Source organism: Rhinatrema bivittatum, chromosome 18, assembly GCF_901001135.1.
Source record: "Rhinatrema bivittatum chromosome 18, aRhiBiv1.1, whole genome shotgun sequence".
Taxonomy (NCBI): domain Eukaryota; kingdom Metazoa; phylum Chordata; class Amphibia; order Gymnophiona; family Rhinatrematidae; genus Rhinatrema; species Rhinatrema bivittatum.
The window spans coordinates 61,100,839-61,126,917 of NC_042632.1; the positions used below are offsets into that span (position 1 = coordinate 61,100,839).

Below are 26,079 nucleotides of genomic sequence, written 5' to 3' on the forward strand. Positions count from 1 at the left end.
AGGGAGCTGTCCTAGCACGGTACGATGCACTGATACACAGGACGGGATCAAAGTGTACCCTCAGATATAACGTATCAGCATTCATTTACATGTGGCATGGAAAGGGAGCTGTCCTAGCACGGTACGATGCACTGATACACAGGACGGGATCACAGTGTGCCCTCAGATATAACGTATCAGCATTCATTTACATGTGGCATGGAAATGGAGCTATCCTAGCACAGTACGATGCACTGATACACAGGACGGGATCACAGTGTACCCTCAGATATAACGTATCAGCATTCATTTACATGTGGCATGGAAAGGGAGCTGTCCTAGCACGGTACGATGCACTGATACACAGGACGGGATCATAGTGTGCCCTCAGATATAACGTATCAGCATTCATTTACATGTGGCATGGAAAGGGAGCTGTCCTAGCACAGTACGATGCACTGATACACAGGACGGGATCACAGTGTGCCCTCAGCTATAACATGCCATGATTTGTAAATGTGCTAATTTGTAGTCCTTGATCTTATATACAGCATTTATATAATTTATATATTATATACATATATTTTATTTATTTTTTTTTAGAATGTTTTTTCGTGTTTTCTTCCTGCACTCTTGAATGGCGCTGGTGTACAAAATCTGGTAAGTTCCCCTTTCACGTTCTATATCTGCCTCTATAATATAGTATCATGTTCACATCGCTTGGCGGTGCACTTTGCTGGTCTCATTTCTCCATAGGGATAATCATCTCCCTTGTATGACTACTGCTGGTACTGAAAAACTACAGGTGGACACTGAGTGGTGACTTGGAGCTATTACTGGGGAACTGAATCATCCATAGCTAAGAGTACATTTTCCATTTCCTAATCCTGTATTTAAGGTTGTCATAGAGAATAAGAAACTCATCCATCCATTCTGCCTGGTTGTTCCTATGTACACATCTGTTGGTGAGCCACTTGCAGGATATTTCTCCTTATCCAAGTCAGCTCTGTGGTCTTCCCTTGTTGGTCCTTTAGCGCTCTAGGTAAAAGCATGACAAATACTTAAACCGACTCAGGTTCTCCCCAACCTCTCAACTCTGTTCTTCTTACTACCCTCTATGTGTATGCCAAGCATGCTTCATTTCATCCACCACTTACACTGCTGGCTAGCATGGTCTCCTATCTCGGAGCCTCTCCCCCTCCCTCACTTTATTCTTGATTTTTTTTTTAAGGGAAATTGTTCCTTCCCTTACTCTCTTAAAACCTGCTAATGATACAAATGTTTCTATAATAATCCAGTTTCATTTAAGATATTGTAGCAGAATAAACCCATGTTATAGTGGAATCAGCAGCCTGGAGGAGGGAGGCAAGATGGGGGAGCAGTGAGATATAATAAGGGAGAAAACCAACAAATCAAAGGTGGTCTTCCCTAAAAAAAATGCAAATCAAGCCTAGAGCAGTCACCTTTTTAGGAGATTCTGCTTATGATAGTTTTATTTTTAAAAAATCTTCTATAACTAATCACTGACTGAGCTTGTCCAGTTGAGCCTCTACCTTTGGCTATTTCAATATCAAGAGGCAGGAAGTTAGAAGTCAAATGTTAGGTACCAGAACCTAGCCAAAATCCCATATTGGTGCAATGTATTTATGATCCTGGCTGAGGGATGAGAGATTAGAGATGGTAGCTTAGATGATTCTGTTTCTCAGCTACCTCCTACAATTACTGTGAAAATATCTCTACTTGTGTCAGCAAAATCCAACTGCAAGTTCACTGTCCTTGAGATGAGACAGGTTGTGAGGGACTCGGAGCAGAAGAGGGTGTAAAGGTACAGCTAACAAACAGAAGAAATGTTAATTTATAACCTCAGCTCTACCCCACTAATCAGCTTCCAACTTTGCTTTCTGGGAGGGATTTCAATGTCACCCTCACAGTCACACTGCTTGCAGTCTGATCCCTGGGATGCAGCTGAGAGATCTTTGTCAATCACCGCACGATGTAAATTTAAGATTCTAACATCCTCTCAGTTTATGATAGCTCACTGTTAAAGAAATGTAAACCTCCAAGGGCTGTTAGATCACTTATTAAGAACCTTAGGCGTTCCTTCAATATGCCACATTTGCTTAGAAGACACTCAACAAAGGGATTATCACCTTAGGGCCTCAAGTATGGAGCTCACCTCATGATGATATTAGCACAGGCACAGGCTCTTTCAGGAAGAAATGAAAAGCTTTATTGCTTAAAGATCAGATGATGCTGAGTAAGCCTGGACTTTGGTCTTACTAGATTGCTTTAGCTAGCTTAAGGTAAAGAGATGGTTAATAGCTGTTGAATGTGTTTTATATGTAATGTATGGTTCCATGTTTCTATGTGTAAAACACCTAGAATTGTACAGAGCACACTCAAGAAGTTCTTCTAAGTAAATAAATCCTTCCTTCTCCCACCCTCTGAGCTCTCCACTTTCCTCTCTCACGTCTACAGCCTCAGCTTATCACATAATACCCCACCCCTGCCCCAAGGCTCAAAGAAGTGAAATATGCTCTATCCTTTAGACTTTTCCAATCCCTCTTCACTCATTCCTTCCTCTCTATCATCAATCTCAGTCCCCCACCCATATCTTCACCCATCTTACCTCTCTTCCCTACTCAATTCTCTCCATCTCTCATTCTCATTTCCCACACATCTGGGTTCCTCCAGCTCTTTGCGTAAAGGGAGGTGAATGCATTCATCTTAATCCCAACCTAGCCTATACCCTTACCTGATACTTTTCAACCACCCCAGAACTTCCCCCCCCACACCCCCCTCCCCTGCAACCTTCCCCCCCCCACCCCCCCCCCTCTGTAACCGTCACTGTGTATCAAGTGCACAAGCCCCGCGCTACTGTAATCAAGTTCCACATGCTAAATGTGTCAAGTGCACATGCCATGTAACATTGTATATTAGTTCATTTGCATATATAACCCTAACCGAATGCAAATAGTTGTATCGCTGCTTGTTAAATATCCTCTCTTTTACTTGTGTACTCACCCAGTTACCCCCTCCCCTGTTCATTGTAATTTCCTTTCCTTCTCAGTTTTTTGTAAACCGACATGATGTGTCCTACGAATGCCGGTATAAAAAAGTTATTAAATAAATAAATAAAATAATGCATGAAATGGCCTTGCAATGGTGTCCAAAACAAGAACAGGGTTGAATAAAGCATGTGGAGTCCTAAGTTTAATTCTCAAGTCAGGTTCTCTGCTCCTCAGGTTGGCTGAGACAGTGTAGTACCAGTCATCATGCAGCAGCCAGGGGCTGGGCCATGATTGCAGGGATCCAGAGACAGCCCTGATTCAGAGCCCAGGGATGAGGAATGTTGAGCTGGCTTGGGAAGTCGCTCCACTCATTACATACGAAGACTAAAAATACCACATTCTAGCCTGAAGCCCACAGGAGTAGAGGAAAAGTGCTTGGGGCATCATAGAAAATAATTTAAGAAAACAGAGTTAGCAAGGCAGATCCTTAGTGGTGAAGGAAGTGGTGGGAAAAGCCAGAGGGCCACTGGGGACCAGGAATGAAGTTGGGCCTCGGGCACAGGGAGGGGAATGTTCACGCGTGACCTGCATGAGTAAAAGTAGTTCTTTACCTGCAGAATCGGCCTTTCAGAAAACTGCATGACAGATGTGCACACAGATTTACAGGTCTGCACACTTGGTGCATGCGCATTGATGTGCACAGTGGAGCAGTATTTTGGAGATGGATTTGGGGACATAAGCTCCTATTTTTTTTTTAAAAAGCGAGCATATAAATTCTTTCAGCAAAACTATGTTTGCTGAGTAGGAGGAAAAAAGGGAACTGGATTCAAATGGTACCAACACTGGCCCTGAATTTCTGATCTGGGGGCACTGATATGCAGACATAAGGGAAAAAGCACAGGACGGCTTCCTCGGCCAAATCCAAAAGCAAAGCAAGTCAGCATTGCCAGAATTTTCTGGAAGGCTCCTCACCCAGTAAAAATGTTGCTAGCAGCCATTTTGTATGGGTTTGATAGTTGCTGGGGGTAAGTGCATGGACTTCCCTTAAAACCTGGGGGTGACCTACACAGTGCGGTACATATTATCATAAGAAGCTTGCTGGGTAGACATGATGGATCATTTGGTCCTTTTCTGCCATCATTACTATTTTACTATGTTATTAAGTATGTATGTTATGACTCTATGTGCACAGTTTTGTCAATATAATTTTCAAAGTGGACTCCTATTTTTAAAGTGGAAGTCCATTTTTAAAATTGGTGTAACTTGTGTGATATTACAAAAATAACCACAGAAAGACCACTGAATGATTGGATAGATTGTAATTTATTTTATTTATTTTTAAAGTCTTTTCTATACCATCTATAAGCTAGATGCCGTCACAACGGTTCACAATAAGGCACATAACTTCATGTTGCATAAAATGTCTTAAATTATATCAACTAAACAGGTGCCATCAAAATACTGTAACATAGTTTCATAATAAATATTAATTGGTGGGAGTGATAAGTCATGTCCAGTTCTATCTTTATCAGCTATGAGATAAATTAATACTTAAATCTAGTCCTTTGTTGTTGAAAGAAAAATAAAATACACACAAATTGAGTAAGAATGTGTGTGTGGGAGTTCTACTGACTACATCCTACATTTCCCTGGATTCTACTCTCCATTCTCTTTGTGGTACGCTTGCTTAAATAGCCACGGTTTTAAACTTTTTCTGAATGTTTTGATGTTTCTTTGCAATCTGGTTTCTAAAGGCATATTGTTCCATATTATAGGTCCTGCCAGGGATAGGGCCCTATCCCTTTCTTGAGTTAGTCTTGCTGTTTTAACTGAGGGAATAGTTAGCAGTGCTTTGTTTGCTGATCTCAGGTTTCTGTGGGGGACGTGTACGCGAAGGGCTGTGTTCAGCCATTCTGCTTTTTTGTCATATATTAATTTATGTATGGTGCATAGAATCTTGTATCGTATTCTTTGCTCAATGGGTAACCAGTGTAGTTCAATTAGGGTATCGGTGATATGGTCTCTTTTACTTTTACCAGTTAGAATTCTTGCAGCTGTGTTTTGTAATACCTGTAGTGGTCTTATTGTGGTGTATGATAAACCCAGTAGAAGGGCATTACAGTAGTCAGTACTAGCAAAAATTAAGGCTTGTAATACTGATCGGAAGTCGGTTGGTGTTAGTAGTGGTTTTAGTCTTCTAAGAGTCATAAGTTTGGCATATCCTTCCCTTACTTTTAGAGATATATGTTGTTTCATACTTAGTTCCATATTCATTATCACGCCAAGGTTTCATACTTTCTCAGCTAGTTGTATTTTTTGGTTGTCATTGAGTGTGATTGGGTTTTGGATGATCGCTATGTTTTTTCGTTCTAGATGTAGGAATTCTGTTTTCTCTATATTAATAACTAATTCCATTTGGTTTAGAAGTTGTTTTATTATCTAGATACACATTGGCTATGTTTAATGTTTTCTCAATTGTGTAATCAATTGGAAGTATTAATTGTGTAATCAATTGGAAGTATTAATCAGCATATATGTAAAGTGAGATGCCCAACCCAGCTAGCAGGTGACATAAAGGCAGCATGTATATGTTGAATAGTGTGGCAGATAGGGCTGATCCCTGCGGAACTCCTGTTTGAAGGTTTATTTTCTCTGACATTACATCTTTGATTTGTACTTGGAAGTATCTGTTATTTAGGTATGAATGAACCATTTGATTGTTTTGTTGCTTAATCCTGTTTCTTCTAATCTATTTAATAGGATGTCATGATTTACTGTATCGAATGCCGCTGATAGTACATCAGATACACTGTGGTGATCACATACACTGTATTACATCAGACAGTGAGTTCCCCCTCAGAAACTGGGTGACGTTGTGCAACTCTGAAAACAGTTCTGTTCATTTTCACTGCCAACATAACCCCAACTGTCTCTGAAGTGTAATCTGCCAGCAGACCCCAAGGCATCCAGATTTACTACTGACACCTTCATATCTAACAGGGTGCAATATAGTTCTGATTACTAACAAGAGACAAAACAAACAAATCACAGAAGGTCATCCCTAAAAATGCAAATCAAGCCTAGAGCAGTGCCCCTTCCTGGCAAATTCAGCTTATGATATTTGTATTTGAAAGATTGGATTTCCTGTCTCGTAGGGCCTATAAGATGCCATCAAGCATGAGTGTTTTAGTTCTTCAGTGTAATAGGAAGTTTGCAGTGAATATTCTGATATAGGATTGATTTTTCAGCACAGTCACTTCCCTGTATTAATACATATCAATTTATCTCTTAGGAACAGGTTTTCCAAAAAATTGGTAACGATATTCCTACATTTATTCTGGGACTTCCAAAATGCGTTGGTAAGAATAAAAGATTTTTCAAAATTTCCTAGGCTACAGCCATGTGCTAGCTCATTTAGATAATCAAATGAATTGTCAGACTAGAGATTCAGAAAACTATTAAAATAATCCACATTTCTCTGCAAAATACAGTGATTCTTCTTCATTCCATTGAAATCTACAGTCATAGAAGATTGCACCATCCTTGCATCATTAATCAGAAAGCCCACCCTCCACATCCCTAACACCACAATATTAGGAATTACACATATCACAACCCCTAACTCCATGCTGGGCAGGAAGGGTGTCAAGAGAAAAAGAGAAGATGCCTCCGCTTGTAGCCAGGGATGGTAACTTTGAAGCAGGCGCCCATGTTCGTCAGCCCGCTCCCAGAGACATGTCCTATATGCATGTATGTGTGCGTGTTATAAAACAGCCTGGAGACGTGTACACCTGCGCTCAGTTTTAAATGGATGTGTGCACAAAAAATGCCGCTTCTACCACGTAAATGGGGGAATTTTACAAGGGATGTGCGCCATCCAGTTCATTCCAGTTTGCCCAGTTAAGGGATAGGACTTCCAAACTCCCCTAGTTTAATAGCCTCCCTTTCCCACTGTTAGACCGGACCCTTATAACTGCGTTGACTACCCTAGATTTTTTTTGTTTTAATGCTTGCACACCATCCGAGGCAGAAGTAAATTTACACGGCCGGGGACACCCAGCGAGCGCGAGGACGCCTACGTATTTGTGTGCACATTTCTTGGGCAGGCCCTGACCCGCCCCTTTTTAGAAAGTTTTTGCTCGTGCATCAGCAGGAGATATATGCGTGCCCTATTAAAATGCGCCCAGCGCGCACCGGCCCAACTCGGGCGCGCATTTCACGGTTTTGGCGCGCGCAGGGATTTGAAAATTTGCCTTTAAATGCGCATCCCCCAGCTTGGCTAAGGTGCTTTCCATTTTTTTTTTTTTTTTTCACAAACTCAATCTATTTTATTTTAACCGGCTGCTGGCTCCTTCAGCTTTATCTACAGCAGCATCCTAAGAAGACAGAAAAGCAACCTCCCCTTCCCCTGGGAATTCCAACTTCAGAGGTCACTGGCCCAGCTCCCACAGGTCTGGCCTGGGTGCAGGAATCAGGGCACCACCCAGCCGTGTCCCAAGAAACAGAAATGGGAATAGAGACTGGGGGGGGGGGGGGGGTGAAGCGGAAAGAAATATATAACTCCCTCCCCAGACCAGCAACCTTACTCAGGGCCGGCGCCCTAGACAAACCTTTGATCATGCAATCACCTCACCCAGCTTTTACCTCTAGCACTCGGTCCCCTCTTACCAGTGGCAGAGAGCTGAGCTTCCTTTTTTGGCACAGCACCCATCTGGGACTCAAGCTGGCAGAATTTTGCTGGCCCCAAACCACCTAATGGAAGAGCCGGCCTTGACTTTACCTGGACTCTGGGGGAGGAGAGCTGCAGTGGTGGGCGGGTGAGGGCATGGGGACCCCCCGCAGCGCGGGCAGAAAGGCTGTGTGTTTAGCAGGCAGCTGTGCAGGTAACTGCAGCTGCACCGTCTGCACTGCCGGCGAGGACTCACGCGGCCAGATGAGGTGTCTTCGTCTGTCTGTCCATCTTCCATTGTCCCTGAGTCTGACAAAAATTAGGCGAGCACGCGCAGGTCGTGGCCAGGCCTCGTAGTCAGTGTCACTGGCGTGGAGACCACGTAAGCCATTGTGAGATCAATGCCAGGAAAGAGTGCGTCCCCATGGTCAGTGAGTGATGCAGGCCAAACTGAATTTGTGACTGAGGAGCATGAGAAGATGAGAAATGCAGCACACGCTGGGCAGGCAAGGTCTGCATCTCTGGCTCCAGCTCCCCCAAAAGAAAAAAAGCAACACCTGATTGGTGCTGTGCTGGCAAGTCCACCGGCCACTGGGGCTTGCGGTGGTGTCTGATGGACTCCGTCCCTGCACTCACCGATTGCTGATAATGGGAGAAGGAGAGGAGCAATAGGATTTGCAGATCCGGGCGACTGCAGGAGGGAGCAGCAAGGGAATCAGGGGGTCAGAGGTCAGCAGGAGGAGGGAACAGCTCTCATTTTATCTATTTATTTAAAATGTTTTCATTCCGCCTATAGTGATAAAACAACAACATACAAAGCAATACATTTGTAAATACATTCAATGATAAAACAACAACATACAAAGCAATACATTTGTAAATACCTAAAACCTCATTTTTGCCATGCCCCTATGGTTGTGTGGATTCAATATTATGTGCCTGTTTGACGTTTCTGTCTGCCGATTCCCTGTTAATAAAAAGTATTTTGACAAAAAAAACCATTAATGTTTCCTGACATAAGCACTTGAATCAATACTTTCACTTAAGTATTATGTATTATTTTTATATACCGACATTTGATCTCAATCGAGATATCACATCAGTTTACATTCAGGTACTGCAGGTATTTCCCTGTCCCCAGAGAGCTTACAGTCTAAGTTTGTACCTGAGGCAATGGAGGGTAAAGTGACTCGCCCAAGGTCACAAGGAGCGAGAGTGGGAGTTGAACGCTGCTCTCCTGGTTCGTAGCCCCCTGCTCTAACCACTAGGCTACTCCTCCTCCTAAAAGCCTGCCTAAACAAATACGATGCTTTCTAAATGACTTAATATCAGTACCGGCCCATAGAGCCTCAGGCAGAGCAGCTACAGAGAATGACCTGCCCCCATGTCTGGATAGAAGGAATTACCAATAAGTTCTCTTCACATAGCTGCAGGTTTCGAGAGGGAACATAGTAATGCACCATATCAGCTAAATAAGATTGTCCACTTAGTTTCAGGGCCTTAAATATAAGCAGTAGGATTTTTGGCTCTGCAATGGAAGAGATCTATTTCCGGCGCTGTCTGCCCACTATCAAATGAGCTGCAGAGTTTTGCAAACCCTGAACTGCTGCTTAATGAGGCAGCAGTAATCAACCATGGAGAGCACAAAAGCCTGGGCCATGCACATACTTCAGATGTCTGAAGAATAAGCAGCCTTCACAACGTTCTGTATGTGAGTCTAGCATACAGCATGAATCCCAGATTACACACGCAACCTTTCAACTGATTACCACAAGTGTAAGCGTATTATGCGTTTCCAAATATTCTGGGACATGAGACAAGCTGAACACTCACCCAGTCATTAATCAATTATACACTCGTACAAAGTGGCTGAGGGCAGCCCTTATGACAAAATACAGTTGTAAACCATCTGAATGAAACTGCCTGAGGATCCAGAACAGAGCAGAATGAGCTTAGGACGGTGCATGTTAAATAATGCTGCAGCCAGCACATGAGATGTCAACCCAAGCTGAAAGGAAATCGGCAGCTTTCTTCAGAACAGCCAAATCTTATTCCAGCCATAGCCTCAGTTATTGCATATTCATGGCTATTTCTATTGCTTGCTTAATTGTTGCATTCTGTTGGCTTCTGTTCTCTTTCAGAAACTTGCTGGCATCGGGCTTGGTCTGCCTTGTGGTGGTGGATTGGTAAGAAATTGTGTTAATTGTTTCACATAAGAAAGCTGGATGTAGCATTCCCCCTTATTATATGCCCTGTCATGTCCAATTATTCATATCCTTCTGCATATCTCTCTCTCTCTATCTCTCTCTCATGTTACAACCTTCCCCAGTCCATAATCTTCCATGCTGAGTCTGATTTATTGTGGCTTTCCTTTCATTCTGTGTCTATGAGGAAAAAATAGTGAATCAGGTTCTGTACCTCATCTCTCTAATGTAATCATGCCATACAATAGCTGGCATATAATATGTCTTGGTCACATACAGCACACAATGTGATACTTCAGCTTCATGCATCATAGAAAGTCATAACTCAGGCATCAGTACATACCTTGACTGCAGCAGCATGTCAAGCTCTATTCCACTCATATACAGTAAACAAATCATACCTACATCTCACACACACAGCGTTCAGCCACATACTGCATGTCAAATCATTCCTCAACCACACACACACACAGCATTCAGCCATATATACTGCATGTCAAATCATTCCTCAACCACACACACACACAGCGTTCAGCCATATATACTGCATGTCAAATCATTCCTCAACCACACACCCCACACAGCGTTCAGCCATATATACTGCATGTCAAATCATTCCTCAACCACACACACACACACACACACACACACAGCGTTCAGCCATATATACTGCATGTCAAATCATTCCTCAACCACACACACACACAGCATTCAGCCATATATACTGCATGTCAAATCATTCCTCAACCACACACACACACACACACACACACACAGCGTTCAGCCATATATACTGCATGTCAAATCATTCCTCAACCACACACACACACACACACACACACACACACAGCGTTCAGCCATATATACTGCATGTCAAATCATTCCTCAACCACACACACACACAGCGTTCAGCCATATATACTGCATGTCAAATCATTCCTCAACCACACACAGCGTTCAGCCATATATACTGCATGTCAAATCATTCCTCAAACACACACACACACAGCGTTCAGCCACATACTGCATGTCAAATCACTCCTCAGCCACACATACACACACACACACACACACAGCGTTCAGCCACATACAGCACGTCAAATCATTCCTCAACCACACACAGCGTTCAGCCATATATACTGCATGTCAAATCATTCCTCAACCACACACCTAGCATTCAGCCACATACAGCATGTCAAATCATTCCTCAACCACACACACACACACAGCGTTCAGCCACATACAGCATGTCAAATCATTCCTCAAACACACACACACACAGCGTTCAGCCACATACTGCATGTCAAATCACTCCTCAGCCACACATACACACACACACACACACAGCGTTCAGCCACATACAGCACGTCAAATCATTCCTCAACCACACACACACACACACACACACACACACACAGCATTCAGCCATATATACTGCATGTCAAATCATTCCTCAACCACACACACACACACAGCGTTCAGCCATATAATACTGCATGTCAAATCATTCCTCAACCACACACACACACACACACACACACACAGCGTTCAGCCATATATACTGCATGTCAAATCATTCCTCATCCACACACAGCGTTCAGCCATATATACTGCATGTCAAATCATTCCTCAAACACACACACACACAGCGTTCAGCCACATAATGCATGTCAAATCATTCCTCAACCACACACAGTGTTCAGCCATATATACTGCATGTCAAATCATTCCTCAAACACACACACACACACAGCGTTCAGCCACATACTGCATGTCAAATCACTCCTCAGCCACACACACACACACACACACAGCGTTCAGCCACATACTGCATGTCAAATCATTCCTCAACCACACATAGTGTTCAGCCATATATACTGCATGTCAAATCATTCCTCAAACACACACACAGCGTTCAGCCACATACTGCATGTCAAATCACTCCTCAGCCACACACACACACACACACACACACACAGTGTTCAGCCACATACTGCATGTCAAATCATTCCTCAACCACACACAGTGTTCAGCCATATATACTGCATGTCAAATCATTCCTCAAACACACACACACACACAGCGTTCAGCCACATACTGCATGTCAAATCACTCCTCAGCCACACACACACACACACACACACACAGCGTTCAGCCACATACTGCATGTCAAATCATTCCTCAACCACACACAGTGTTCAGCCATATATACTGCATGTCAAATCATTCCTCAAACACACACACACACACAGCGTTCAGCCACATACTGCATGTCAAATCACTCCTCAGCCACACACACACACACAGCGTTCAGCCACATACTGCATGTCAAATCATTCCTCAACCACACACAGTGTTCAGCCATATATACTGCATGTCAAATCATTCCTCAACCGCACACAGTGTTCAGCCATATATACTGCATGTCAAATCATTCCTCAAACACACACACACACAGCGTTCAGCCACATACTGCATGTCAAATCACTCCTCAGCCACACACACACACACAGCGTTCAGCCACATACTGCATGTCAAATCATTCCTCAACCACACACAGTGTTCAGCCATATATACTGCAAGTCAAATCATTCCTCAAACACACACACACACAGCATTCAGCCACATACTGCATGTCAAATCACTCCTCAGCCACACATACACACACACACACACACACACAGCGTTCAGCCACATACAGCATGTCAAATCATTCCTCAACCACACACAGCGTTCAGCCATATATACTGCATGTCAAATCATTCCTCAACCACACACCTAGCATTCAGCCACATACAGCATGTCAAATCACTCCTCAGCCACACATACACACACACACACACACACACACACACAGCGTTCAGCCACATACAGCATGTCAAATCATTCCTCAACCACACACAGCGTTCAGCCACATACTGCATGTCAAATCATTCCTCAACCACACACAGCGTTCAGCCACATTCTGCATGTCAAATCATTCCTCAACCAGGCACAACATACAAAGCGACCTCCAGTCACACAGAGCATGGAGCCCATTACCTAGCATCATACAGAATTTCACACCGTCAGCCACATGCTGGGACATACCACAGCCATAGACAGCATGCCCTGTAATACCTCCATGATCGGTACATGTGGTTCTTAACCTAGACATGAAAACCCAGAACTGGCCAATGTAGGGCTAAGAAGGTCAGAAGATAAAGGGGTACTGGAAAAACTGGAAGGTACAATTACAGAAGAGACAGGGTGAGCTATGTTTATATCCAGAAAGCATAAAAGAAACAATCAGTCCTGGTTGTGGAATCAGCAGATTGGATTTCAAAATAAACAAGTCAGAGGAGCTTTAATTTCAGTGCCTGTAAAACCGAATGCTGTGATTTCGAGAGATTTTGCACTCGGGGCCAGGCTGATGTCAGGGCCAGGGTCAAGGTTATGATTCTGGCACATCCCTCAGTCCTGACATTACTGCTCGGCTCAGGGTGGGAACAGAGGGCCTGAAATGATCCAGCATTTTCTCATGGGTTCCAGGGCTGGATTGTAACTGTGAGGTGCATGATTGTAAGATAATTGCATAATGTTGGATGATAATTGCAGATTTTGTAAACCGTTATGATGGCTTTACCGAACGACGGTATATAAAACCCTACAAATAAATAAATAAATAAACGTTATAACCACTCTTGTTTCTGCTTCCTTCAGGACGGAATTGTTGCATCCCTGGTAAAGACGTTGGTAAGACTGATTTATTACTGTGGTGATAAATGTGTGTGCATGCATTCATGGACCTCTCAATCAACTCCTCCGAGCTCTACAGAGACAATTTGTGTCTTCCTGCAGACACTGAAAGAGCCCCGCGTATAGCACCGAAATAAAAATCCGGTTGTGTGGGTCACTGAAACATCTAAATACGCTGATACTGAGCCAGTGATCCAAAAATGGAATGAGAAAAGAGCAATCGCCTGCAGCCTGCGGCAGGTTCAACATCCATGGCTACTTTTGCCTGCAAACTGTGCAGCAGTTCTTAACTCTGTCATGCAGGCTTAAGACCTGTGGTCCTGTCATGAGGCAGGGTGAGGTGGCTGCCTCGGTGGCAGGGGCCGTGAAACTTTGAGGCTTTCAGAACTCTCCTGCCGAGGCAGCCACCTCACCCCTGCCTCCAGGCCCATCAGCAGCACAGCTACCCCCGTGGGCAGACAGAAAGGACCTGCGGAGGCCCAGTATTGATAGAGCACCCCTGGGGACCCCACCCCACTGTGGGGTAAAGCAGGGTCACAGCCATGCAAAATTCCCACTCCCTTACCGGCAGGAAGAAGGTGAGCAGAGGCAGGGAAGGGGAGGAGAGGGGAGAGGGGAAGAGAAGGAAAGAGGCAGAGCGAGAAGGGAATGGTACAGAGGGTGCGTGAGTGAGAGGGAAGTAAGAGGAGGTAGGGAAGGGTAGAGAAGAGGAGAAGGAAGGGGAGCCAATGATTAATGTGGTAAGTGGGTGAGAGGTGAAAGAGGAGTAGAAGGCAGCTGCCTGGAGTGGGCCCAGCATAGGTCGTTCTGTCACCTGAAGGAAGGAAGCGCAACCACTGCAGCCAGAAGGAGCAGGAGCAGTGTCTGCCTGTGTCCCAAAAGGAAAGAGTAGAGTAGTCGTCCCATCGGCTGCACCTCCCAGAGGGCGAGAGTGTGCGGGAGCCTGGGTGTGGGCGTTAATGAACATGAGAACAACCTCTGTGTGCAGACCCCGCCCCCTCCTCACAATCTCAGGGTGACTGGAAATCAAAAGTTACCAGCTATGGCATGAGGGGCATTTATTAGTTTTAAATATTGGGTGTTTGATGTGTCTGCTCTTTTTAAATATTTGTTTGACGTTTGGGAATGTTTTAACAATTTTTATATAGTTATTGAATGGTCTATTTGTCAACTTTTGAAATATTCATTTTCTTATTAAGTGTGTTTCTTTATTATGATTGTTGATTGTATTGTTTGTTTTATGAAGAATAGTGATATTTCTGTTTTTCCATTGTTGCACTGCCCACGTAGTTTGGTTTCTTGCTGTTTCCAGCTCAGTTTTTCACTGTATTTTTATTATTTGTAATTTATGGTCTTTTTATTCTGTATTTGGTGAGGGTCTGTGTTCTCCATGTGTGACTCAGGTGAGGTATTCTGTTACCATGTAGTTTCTTTGAGGCTGGCTTTTTCTTTTTTCCTAATAGTAGGTGTATTGGTGTTTTAGGACCTGGTGTAATATTTGCAATGCTGCTTTCCACGGGTAGGGAGGTTTATGCTTGAGAACTGACAGTACTGTTTTGATATGGAAGGTTTACTATGTTGTAATTTGTAATTCAGTTTACTCATACTGTAGCTTTCTGGAGGGTCAAGCTGCCACCTAATGCACTTTACAATAGGCCTATTTTTGTGCAGGGTTTTCTGCAATAGTGCATGTAACTATAATATAATATACCTGCTGTAAGTGATGGTTTTACCTCGACTGTAGTTTTTCATGTAAAATCTGTTGTTATAAATCCATAATTTGTAATTGTGTCTGGGAGGGCTAGAGGGTTGGGTGGGGATGAACACAAGGGCTGTAACATTTGCCTTAGGTGTCTAATACCCTTGTCCAGGTCTGGAAGGAGTGCTTCACACACACCCACAAACCATTCACCCATCTCCCTCTTCCCCAGGGGAAGGCGGGAGTGTAAGAAGGTTATCAACTTCCTAAAATATCAATAGCACTCTGTCTGCCACTCCTCTGGGAACCTGCCCCCTGCATGGCAAATCTCCAAAAGTGCTAGACTCCAGCTAGCATTCCTCCTTCTTTCGCCTTGGGGGATGGCGCCATCTTTTTCCTGACCTCAGACAGCAGATTACCTTGAGCTGCCCCTGCTCTCATGGCTAAGTCGGCTTCTTGAGCACAAGTAGGTATTCTGTGAGCTGCAACCTTCTGAAAACGAGGAGACTCATCCTCAGGGACAGCACGTTGGATGGGGGGAGAGTCCTGTAAGGAAAGAAGGGAAGATCAGGGAGACGTGGAGTTCCTCTCTAGTATCTCCCCACATCACTATTACAGAGCCAGAAATATTCACCTTCGCTCTGAGTCTGGGGCTCTGCCTCCTGAGAGCAGAGGACTCTGCATCTGAATGTAGGGCCCATTACCCACGCAAGGTGCTTCCTAGGCAGGCCTCCCAAGCTTTTCCATTTATATTTGATTTCTAATGGACATTTATGAAAGAAATGTTATTTGGCATACTTAACATGAAACCCAACAATTCCACATTACCCGGTTCCTGCTTTATAACATCTATCACAGCCCAGCACACAATAGGTACAATACCAAATATTATCTTCTCTGAACTCATTAGATTGTTTGCCACACTTATTTTTCTTTTTCTTTCTGCTATGTGTATATATATATATATATATATATATATATATATATAACGTTTTGTTAAATGTCCGAGCATGGACACCCCTGTTTCTGGTAAAGCTTCCGACTAATAATTGCGCTCAATTTTGGGATCTTCATTTTCGGGTATTTTAGGCTTGTTTTTTCTGGAGATTTATCAGGGTTTATTACGACAGGAATAAAACAGGCGGACGGAAGCCAGAACATTAAAATGATATTAGGCCTCACCCCCCTCCTCTTTGGCAGCTTGGCTGTGGCTCCTGCACATTGGGCCAGCGAGCCTGCCTGGAAGGGTTACTAGGGGGGGTGGCTCATTGCAGTGGCACTGGACAGCAGGCACTTTGCATGGCGGGAGGGTGACTGAAGGGGGTGGGGCCGGAAACACAGCACACGCTTGGGCCCACACTGGCTTCCAGCTCTGTAATCTGTTTAAATTGATTGTCACCTTTGGAAAAATCCAGGAATTTAAGGTTACAATTGATTTAAACTGAAAATGAAGGCCCTACTATGCGATAATGCAAAACAGGATGTGGCCAATGGGATGAGAAGAGGAAAATCAAACAAAAAGGCCCAATATACCTCGGAAATCTCAGGAAACTGTCAAACAATCGCTCATACAAATATAACCTCAGTGGCAAAAATTTTTTTTAACTTTTAGCAGATAAAGTTTGTAGGACCTTCATGACCTCAGCTTGCAAATGTATAGACCTCTGGTCCACTTTCTTATAATTTATTTGCAAACTCACTCTGAGTCCAAAGAAGAGGAAAACCAGGAGAAAGGAAAGTGGCCGCTGCTGGTCTTATCATCAGATCTGGCTCTGATATTGCTTGATATGGGAACACAGCTGAGACTCCCTTCCCCGGAAGCTCAAATTGGAAAGGTTATAAAATAAGCTCAAAACTAGAGACTGGACCTCGGGCCTAACACTGGTAACATAAGAACATAAGAACTTGCCATACTGGGTCAGACCAAGGGTCCATCAAGCCCAGCATCCTGCCCCCAACAGAGGCCAATCCAGGCCATAAGAACCTTGCAAGTACCCAAAAACTAAGTCTATTCCATGTAACCGTTGCTAATGGCAGTGGCTATTCTCTAAGTGAACTTAATAGCAGGTAATGGACTTCTCCTCCAAGAACTTATCCAATCCTTTTTTAAACACAGCTACACTAACTGCACTAACCACATCCTCTGGCAACAAATTCCAGAGTTTAATTGTGCGTTGAGTAAAAAAGAACTTTCTCCGATTAGTTTTAAATGTGCCCCATGCTAACTTCATGGAGTGCCCCCTAGTCTATTATCCGAAAGAGTAAATAACCGATTCACATCTACCCATTCTAGACCTCTCATGATTTTAAACACCTCTATCATATCCCCCCTCAGTCGTCTCTTCTCCAAGCTGAAAAGTCCTAACCTCTTTAGTCTTTCCTCATAGGGGAGCTGTTCCATTCCCCTTATCATTTTGGTTGCCCTTCTCTGTACCTTCTCCATTGCAACTATATCTTTTTTGAGATGCGGTGACCAGAAATGTACACAGTATTCAAGGTGCGGTCTCACCATGGAGCGATACAGAGGCATTATGACATTTTCCGTTTTATTCACCATTCCCTTTCTAATAATTCCCAACATTCTGTTTGCTTTTTTGACTGCCGCAGCACACTGCACCGACGATTTCAGTGTGTTATCCACTATGACACCTAGATCTCTTTCTTGGGTTGTAGCACCTAATATGGAACCCAACATTGTGTAATTATAGCATGGTTTATTTTTCCCTATATGCATCACCTTGCACTTATCCACATTAAATTTCATCTGCCATTTTGATGCCCAATTTTCCAGTCTCACAAGGTCTTCCTGCAATTTATCACAATCTGCTTGTGATTTAACTACTCTGCACAATTTTGTGTCATCTGCAAATTTGATTTCCTCATTTGTCGCATTCCTTTCCAGATCATTTATAAATATATTGAAAAGTAAGGGTCCCAATACAGATCCCTGAGGCACTCCACTGTCCACTCCCTTCCACTGAGAAAATTGTCCATTTAATCCTACTCTCTGTTTCCTGTCTTTTAGCCAGTTTGCGATCCACGAAAGGACATTTATTTATTTATTTATTTATTGATTGATTGATTGATTGATTTTTATACACCGACATTGGTTGGAACATCCTGCCGGTTTACATTGTAACAAAAATAACAAGAGAGTGAAATACAATAAACAGGGATGGGGAAAGGGGAGCAGCAATGAAAGAGGAGAGAGGAACATTTGAAGAAAATAAATTAACAATAGACAATGTATGTACAGGTGGGCTGGAGGGTACCAGACCCGTGATGGCAGTGACAGGGAGAGGTGGGGGGGGGGGGGAGAGAATGGTAGGGTGGGCTTAAAGGAGGGTGAGGGAAAGCTAATAAGAGAATTTAGGCGTCATTGCTTAGGGGGAGAAACACTATATTTTGGAATCTTTGCTTGGGGTGAAGAATGGGGGAGAGGGGAAGGGTGGGTATCCCATGACTTATTTTTCCTAGAAGCCTCTCATGAGGAACTTTGTCAAACACCTTCTGAAAATCCAAATACACTACATCTACTGGTTCACCTTTACCCACATGTTTATTAACCCCTTCAAAAAAGTGACGCATCCCTATAAAGTGACTTTGCTATTCTGTGCCCTCCCCATGAGATCCTCCTCCTCCCTAACTCTCTGCTCTCATTCTCTCCTTTAGGGTGGTGCTCTTAGCCTTGTGAATGGTCTTACAGTAAGTCTAAACCTTTGCGCCTGCTCCTTGTTCCCTAAAGTGACTTTGCTGTTCTGTGTCCGTCCCATGAGATCCTGCTCCCAATTTATTTTATTTATTTAAAACAGTTTTATATACCATTGCACTGACAAATGCATCTCAGCGGTTCACAATTAATCATAATGATAAAATAGGTGGAGAAATGGAAAAAATACAATTATTATAAATATACATCTAAATATCTAAAATTATTAAAAACTATAACATTACCGAAGTAAAGATAAAAAGTAAAAGCAGTATTAGAAAAAGTTAAGACACATTACAATGTCTGAAGCTCCTATGCTAATTTTCCGTCTGCATATGCTTGCTGAAACAGCCATGTTTATAGTCCTTTCCGAAATTCACCCTAAACTCTCTGCTCTCATTCTTTCCTTTAGGGTGGTCTCCTTGGCGGCAACGTATGTGAAATCTTTTCCTCCTGCTAAATGTTAATTAAAGTGACTTTGCTATTCTTTATCCGTCCCTTGAGATCCTCCTCCCTAAACTCTCTGCTCTCATTCTTTCCTTTAGGGTGGTCTCCTTGGCGGCAACGTATGTGAAATCTTTTCCTCCTGCTAAATGTTAATTAAAGTGACTTTGCTGTTCTGTGCCCGTCCCATGAGATCCTCCTCCCTAAACTCTCTGCTCTCATTCTTTCCTTTAGGGTGGTCTTCTTGGCGGTGTCCTTGGCGGCAACGTATGTGTAAATCTTTTCCTCCTGCTAAATGTTAATTAAAGTGACTTTGCTATTCTTTATCCGTCCCTTGAGATCCTCCTCCTCCCTAAACTCTCTGCTCTCATTCTTTCCTTTAGGGTCTTCTTGGCAGTCTCCTTGGCGGCAACGTATGTGTAAATCTTTTCCTCCTGCTAAATGTTAATTAAAGTGACTTTGCTGTTCTGTGCCCTCCCCATGAGATCCTCCTCCCTAAACTCTCTGCTCTCATTCTTTCCTTTAGGGTGGTCTTCTTAGCGCTGTGACTGGTGTTACAGTAAGTCCAACCTTTGCTCCTGCTAATTGTTCCCTAAAGTGACTTTGCTGTTCTGTGCCCTCCCCATGAGATCCTCCTCCCTAACTCTCTGCTCTCATTCTTTCCTTTAGGGTGGTGTTCTTAGCCCTGTGACTGATCTTACAGTAAGTCTGAAACTTTGCCCCATAAAGTGACTTTGAAAACCTGTGAGAAGTTGTTTTGCATGTGTGTGAGGAACATGAAGATTACGTGCGAGTCACTAAGAGAGCTGGGGCCGCTATTTATTTATTTATTATTTCTGGAGGAAAGAGCATTGTTTGGAGGTATGGAGGCCGTGTGGCCCTGGCTAGGGATTGGTCTCCTTGCTGGTGTCTCCAGTGTGCTTGGCTATGTTTACTGTGTATGCATGCTAGCTATTATTTATTTATTTATTTAACAGTTTCTTTACACCGAAGGTGGTTGGGAACATCTCCTCGGTTAACAAGAAACAAAAAGCAGCAACAGGCTTTACATTGAACATAGAACGGATGAAAATAGTAGGGGGGGTGGGATAAGAAATTAGAGAAGGGAGGGCGAGGGGGCGCAAACTTGGAGGGGAGGGAATAGAGGGAAAGATCAAGTGACTGGTAGTTAGAAGAGCATCACATTTTTGCAAGGATGAATTATATACACGTTACGTTAGCATGAAATAGAAAAGCTTAGAATGGCATATCCTACTTCTATTGAGTTACAAAAGAAAGAGATTATAAAGAACAGAAGGTCACAGGGCGATTGAATGGGGAGACGATGGAGCGCAGTCAGGTGTAAGCCTTCAGGCTCTGCTTGAATTTTTCGGGCATGATTCTTGGCGGAGGGAGGGTGGTAGCTTGCTCCACAGAGCGGGCCCAACTAAGGAAAATGCCCGGTCTTTGGATAGAGGTATCGCCCTCACAGGACTTACAATTTGTCATTATTTTTATGGGATTAGAGTGGGTGGGGTAAGGGTATTACTGTAATTTGCCTCCTATAACGGGGAGCAGGTTGGGAGGATGTTTTGGGATTGTTGTACTCGTATTGGATGCTGGGGGTACGTTCTCAGTGTATTTGTCTAATTGGGTATGGATTATTTTTATGCTATTTCTGTTAACCACTTAGAGAGTTTATTTATGCGATTTATTAAGTGTAATAATAAGATAACTCTATGTCTCTGATAATTTTTCTTTTAAAAACTGTTGCTAGGTTTGGATTTGTGTCAGTGTCTGAGAAAAAGTTCCACTTTGTAAGCTCTGTTTCTCTTCTCTCCTGTAGGGCAATCTCCTCTAACTGCTGGTATTTATTTATTTATTTACCATTTCTTATATACTGCTCACTTCATGATTTTACTGTTTGTAATCAGAACAAGTGCTCCTGCCCTGAAATTTATTACTAAAATTTTACTGCAGCATTGGCAGAATTTATTTTATTTCAAACATTTCTAGATCGCTTTTCGCAGAAGCCTAGACTGGTGAACAATACAAACATTCCTAAAAATACCAAGAGAGGCTAAGACAAAGACAAAAGACGAAATTCAAGTGACAAAAATCCAGTATAATGCAGCAATTCTCTTTCCATGAATCCCCAATTCACTTCCCCTCCCCCCCCCCCCCCCCCCCGATATTGTGCAGCATCGATGCAGTCCTGAGGTTCAGTGCCGTCTCCCTCTGCACCGAGCTGGAGGTTCTGGGAACAGACCCGAGACCCGATCCTGTTCTCACACCGCCTGGGTCTGTGAGCCCCGTGGGGGGGGGCTGCCAGGAAAAGAGGAGGAGGAGTAGGAGGGAGTAACCATGGACTTACAGCAATTACTGGCAGCCTCCTCGCTCACACTCGGGCCGAAACAGTACGGTGCGGTAGAAAGAGGTGCGTTAGGGCCGGGCGCCCGCTCGTTTGCCGCAAGCACAGTTTGGATCACATACCGCTCAATACTCTATTTAAATGGCATGCAAATGCAAGCCGCGTCCAACGCACGTCCATGAAGCGCAATCCATTTTACTGTATAGAGCGCTATACAGCGCTCTATACAGTATCCTGGGTGCGCTGGTACCTGTCATTTGAAATGACAGGTACCAGGAAGTGGATCCCAACTTTAACCAATCGAAAACCTAAAAACCTAAAATCCCCTCCTCCCGAAGCGACTCGACATGTAAAGTATTGTGAATAAGTGTAAGCAAAGTTAACTTACTTTTTCTTTCTTTCAGCCCTCTCTGCCCTCCTCCGGAGGCGCGCACCGCGGCTCCCCTGCCTCCCGGGGGCAGCCGGCGACAAAAGCGGCTTACAGCGGCCCCCGCCGGCGAAGATGGATGAACGCACGCCCGTAGTGCACGGGCGCTCAAGCCAGCGAAAGCACATGAACGTACGCCCTGACCCGTCACACGCTTCGCTGGCGAGCGCCCAAATTGACGGGGCCCCAAGTTAGCGAGGGGCCCCGTCAATTTGGGCGCTCAAGCCAACGAAGCGTGTGAAAGTACGCTGTGACGTCATGCACGCCCGTTCATGTGCTTTCGCTGGCTTGAGCGCCCGTGCACTACGGGCGTGCGTTCATCCATCTTCGCCGGCGGGGGCCGCTGTAAGCCGCTTTTGCCGCCGGCTGCCCCCGGGAGGCAGGGGAGCCGCGGTGCGCGCCTCCGGAGGAGGGCAGAGAGGGCTGAAAGAAAGAAAAAGTAAGTTAACTTTGCTTACACTTATTCACAATACTTTACATGTCGAGTCGCTTCGGGAGGAGGGGAGAGAGGGCTGGGGCTGCCCCCATGGACGCGGCCAGGGCAGGGGAGGCTGGGGGAAAGTTTCCCGTCTACCCTTACCCCTGGCCTCTAACACAGGGGTAGGGGTAGGCGGTAATTTAGCAGGTTAAAGACGCGGCTACACTGCAGGTTAAAAAGGCGATAGTCGGGGCGCACGTTACTGAATGGGAGGGAATAGCTAATCCGATCGCTTACATCTCATATACACGCCGCGGGCGGAAAGGGTTACCCGTTGATTTAAAGAGGCGGTAAGGATGGGTTAAAAGGGATAGTGAATCGCAGGTTGGACTAACGCTGCCAAATTGTGAATAGAAAGCGGGTTAGAAGCAGGGTAACCGCGGCCGCCCTGACTGAAAGAGAAAAGTAGCAAAGACTGCAGAATGCTTTGATTATTCAGCTTTCCTTAGAGAAAAAGAAAAACATCTTTTTCCCTTTCCCCAGCTTCTGCGAGCTGAAGAGCTGACCCCACTACCCCTGGCCTCTCCCCGTCAGGATCAAACTTCAGGTCTACTCCACTATGGTCACAACCAATGAGAAGGCTCCTTAAATAATTCTTTATACACAAATATTATACTGCTTAGATATTCAGAAGATTCAGAAACGAGCCAACTATTCTGCTTCTCCAGTAATGCATTACAAATGAAAAGCAGGGACAGCGAGAGCTAATATACAGCCAATCAGCTGCTTCCAGTGCAGTCAGAGCCCATGAGCAGCCAATCAGCTGCTTCCAGTGCAGTCAGAGCCCATGAGCAGCCAATCAGCTGCTTCCAGTGCAGTCAGAGCCCATGAGCAGCCAATCAGCTGCTTCCAGTGCAGTCAGAGCCCATGAGCAGCCAATCAGCTGCTTCCAGTGCAGTCAGAGCCCATGAGCAGCCAATCAGCTGCTTCCAGTGCAGTCAGAGCCCATGAGCAGCCAATCAGCTGCTTCCAGTGCAGTCAGAGCCCATGAGCAGCCAATCAGCTGCTTCCAGTGCAGTCAGAGCCCATGAGCAGCCAATCAGCTGCTTCCAGTGCAGTCAGAGCCCATGAGCAGCCAATCAGCTGCTTCCAGTGCAGTCAGAGCCCATGAGCAGCCAATCAGCTGCTTCTAGTGCAGTCAGAGCCCATGAGCAGCCAATCAGCTGCTTCTAGTGCAGTCAGAGCCCATAAGCAGCCAATCAGCTTCTTCTACAGTGCAGTCAGAGCCCATGAGCAGCCAATCAGCTGCTTCTAGTGCAGTCAGAGCCCATGAGCAGCCAATCAGCTGCTTCTAGTGCAGTCAGAGCCCATAAGCAGCCAATCAGCTGCTTCCAGTGCAGTCAGAGACCATGAACAGCCAATCAGCTGCTTCTACCGTGCAGTCCGAGCCCATGAGTAGCCAATCAGCTGCTTCTACCATGCAATTCGCGCCAGTAAGTAATCAGGATCCTCCCATACTGCAATCTGAGCAAATGAGCTGCTACTTAGCAGGTCCCCATCATGCACTGGGAGCATCTCGCTGAATAATCCTGCTCCCAGCGATCCATTCAGAAGTATTTTGTATTTTTCTGTCTCAGGCTGACCCTGCTCTGTATTTATTGATCTTATTCTCTCTTTTAGAGGGGCCCAGCAAGTGCCCAAGATCAGCCGATAAGACCTGAAAGGTGGTGACTGCTGACGGCTGAAACCTGTCTGCTCTTTTCTGTTCACTGCAAGGGATTTTCTTCTATTTCCGCTGGCACACGAAGCATCTTATCCTGTAGAGACGTCTTATGATTTTGCTGTCCCTTGTATCGCTTCTTCAATAAAGTAACAGCATTGCAATTCCTGCTCCTTCTCCTTTGTTGCTCGTTTCCCAGAAGGGAAGGGGTGATTTCAGGGCACTGGTGGGCAATCAGCCTCTCTTCTGCCCCTAGTTTCTAGGGTAATACAAAGGGGTGATGTTCTTGCCATTTCAGAAAACTCCTGCCCTGGGGTTTAGAGATAAAAGATTGGATTCCTGCAAAACTAAAATTAATTCATTTACATTTATTACATGCCAAGACCGTCCAAGCGTGGTACAAAGTTACTATTACAACAGCAAGGTTAAAATGCTGCATATCTTCCTGTTCCTGAGAGCTCAGTCTTTCTATCCCAGTCAGACAGGGACGTGCAGCTGCCAACCTTTGGGGATCAGTCACAGTGCGGGATGTCCCTCTGCTATAGAGTGAGAGGACCGAGCTCAGGCTGATTGCTTTTCCCTTTCCAAGTAATGTAAAGATCCATTCCCTGCAGGAATCCTGAAAACCTGCCAAACAAGCCAGGCTGGGAAATTAGTCAAAGAAAAACACTATTGCATGAAAAGATGATGAGCTGAGTTACTGATACACGATAGCTGAGAGATTCTTTACAGCCTCAGGAAAACAACTATTTATGTGTTTATAAATAGTTGTTTATAAACTCGGATGAGACACAATATAATGTGTCTCATCCGAGTTTGTTTCAGGGAGAAAATTACCAGTCTGTTAGTCTGTATTATCTTTTAGATATCACCCCTGAGTAGCAACATGTGAAACGGAAACAGGGTAATCCTGCTGATTCCCATATCCTTCCCACTCAGCAACCTGGGACACATACACAAACACACACACACTCTCGGAGAAACCTTGCAGATCCCATATCCCTCCTATTCACCAGCCTGGGACGTACACAAACACACACACACACACACACACACACACAAACTCGGAGTAACCTTGCAGATCCCATATCCCTCCTATTTTACCAGCCTTGGATGTACACACACACACACACACACACACACACACTCTCGGAGAAACCTTGCAGATCCCATATCCCTCCTATTCACCAGCCTGGGACGTACACAAACACACCCACACACAAGGAGTAACCCTGCTGATTCTATCTCCCGCCTACATATCAGCCTGGGACGTATACACACACATACACACACACACACACATATACTTGGAGTAACCTTGCAGATCCCATATCCCTCCTACTCACCAGCCTAGGATGTACACAAACACACACACACACAAGGAGTAACCCTGCTGATTCTATCTCCCGCCTACATATCAGCCTGGGACGTATACACACACACACACACATATACTTGGAGTAACCTTGCAGATCCCATATCCCTCCTACTCACCAGCCTGGGACGTACACACACACACACACATACACTCACACAAGGAGTAACCCTGCTGATTCTCACCAGCCTACTCACCAGCCTGGGACGTGTACACACACACACACACACACACACACACACTCGGAGTAACCTTGCAGATCCCATATCCCTCCTACTCACCAGCCTAGGACGTACACAAACACACACACACACACAAGGAGTAACCCTGCTGATT

The 26,079-nt window shown here is 44.6% G+C and overlaps 1 protein-coding gene across 4 annotated transcripts in view; it reads left to right on the forward strand.

The window, feature by feature from the left end:
- LOC115080083 (glycine-rich protein 23-like) overlaps positions 1-24,532 on the forward strand; it is a 43,492-nt gene extending 18,960 nt beyond the window's left edge. Inside the window, exons 3-15 of one of the 4 annotated variants that reach the window (XM_029584119.1) lie at positions 583-639; positions 6,283-6,349; positions 9,801-9,845; positions 13,566-13,598; positions 18,973-19,005; positions 19,422-19,442; positions 19,555-19,575; positions 19,688-19,720; positions 19,837-19,866; positions 19,980-20,012; positions 20,123-20,155; positions 21,279-21,299; positions 24,329-24,532. In XM_029584119.1, coding sequence (XP_029439979.1) covers positions 617-639; positions 6,283-6,349; positions 9,801-9,845; positions 13,566-13,598; positions 18,973-19,005; positions 19,422-19,442; positions 19,555-19,575; positions 19,688-19,720; positions 19,837-19,866; positions 19,980-20,012; positions 20,123-20,155; positions 21,279-21,293 — 387 coding nt within the window. In that variant the 5' untranslated portion in view covers positions 583-616 and the 3' untranslated portion in view covers positions 21,294-21,299; positions 24,329-24,532. Of the gene's footprint in view, positions 1-582; positions 640-6,282; positions 6,350-9,800; positions 9,846-13,565; positions 13,599-18,972; positions 19,006-19,421; positions 19,443-19,554; positions 19,576-19,687; positions 19,721-19,836; positions 19,867-19,979; positions 20,013-20,122; positions 20,156-21,278; positions 21,300-24,328 lie in introns of those variants that run through there. The other 3 variants (XM_029584120.1, XM_029584121.1, XR_003853506.1) reach the window with 3 other exon arrangements.
- Positions 24,533-26,079: the final 1,547 nt, after the last annotated feature.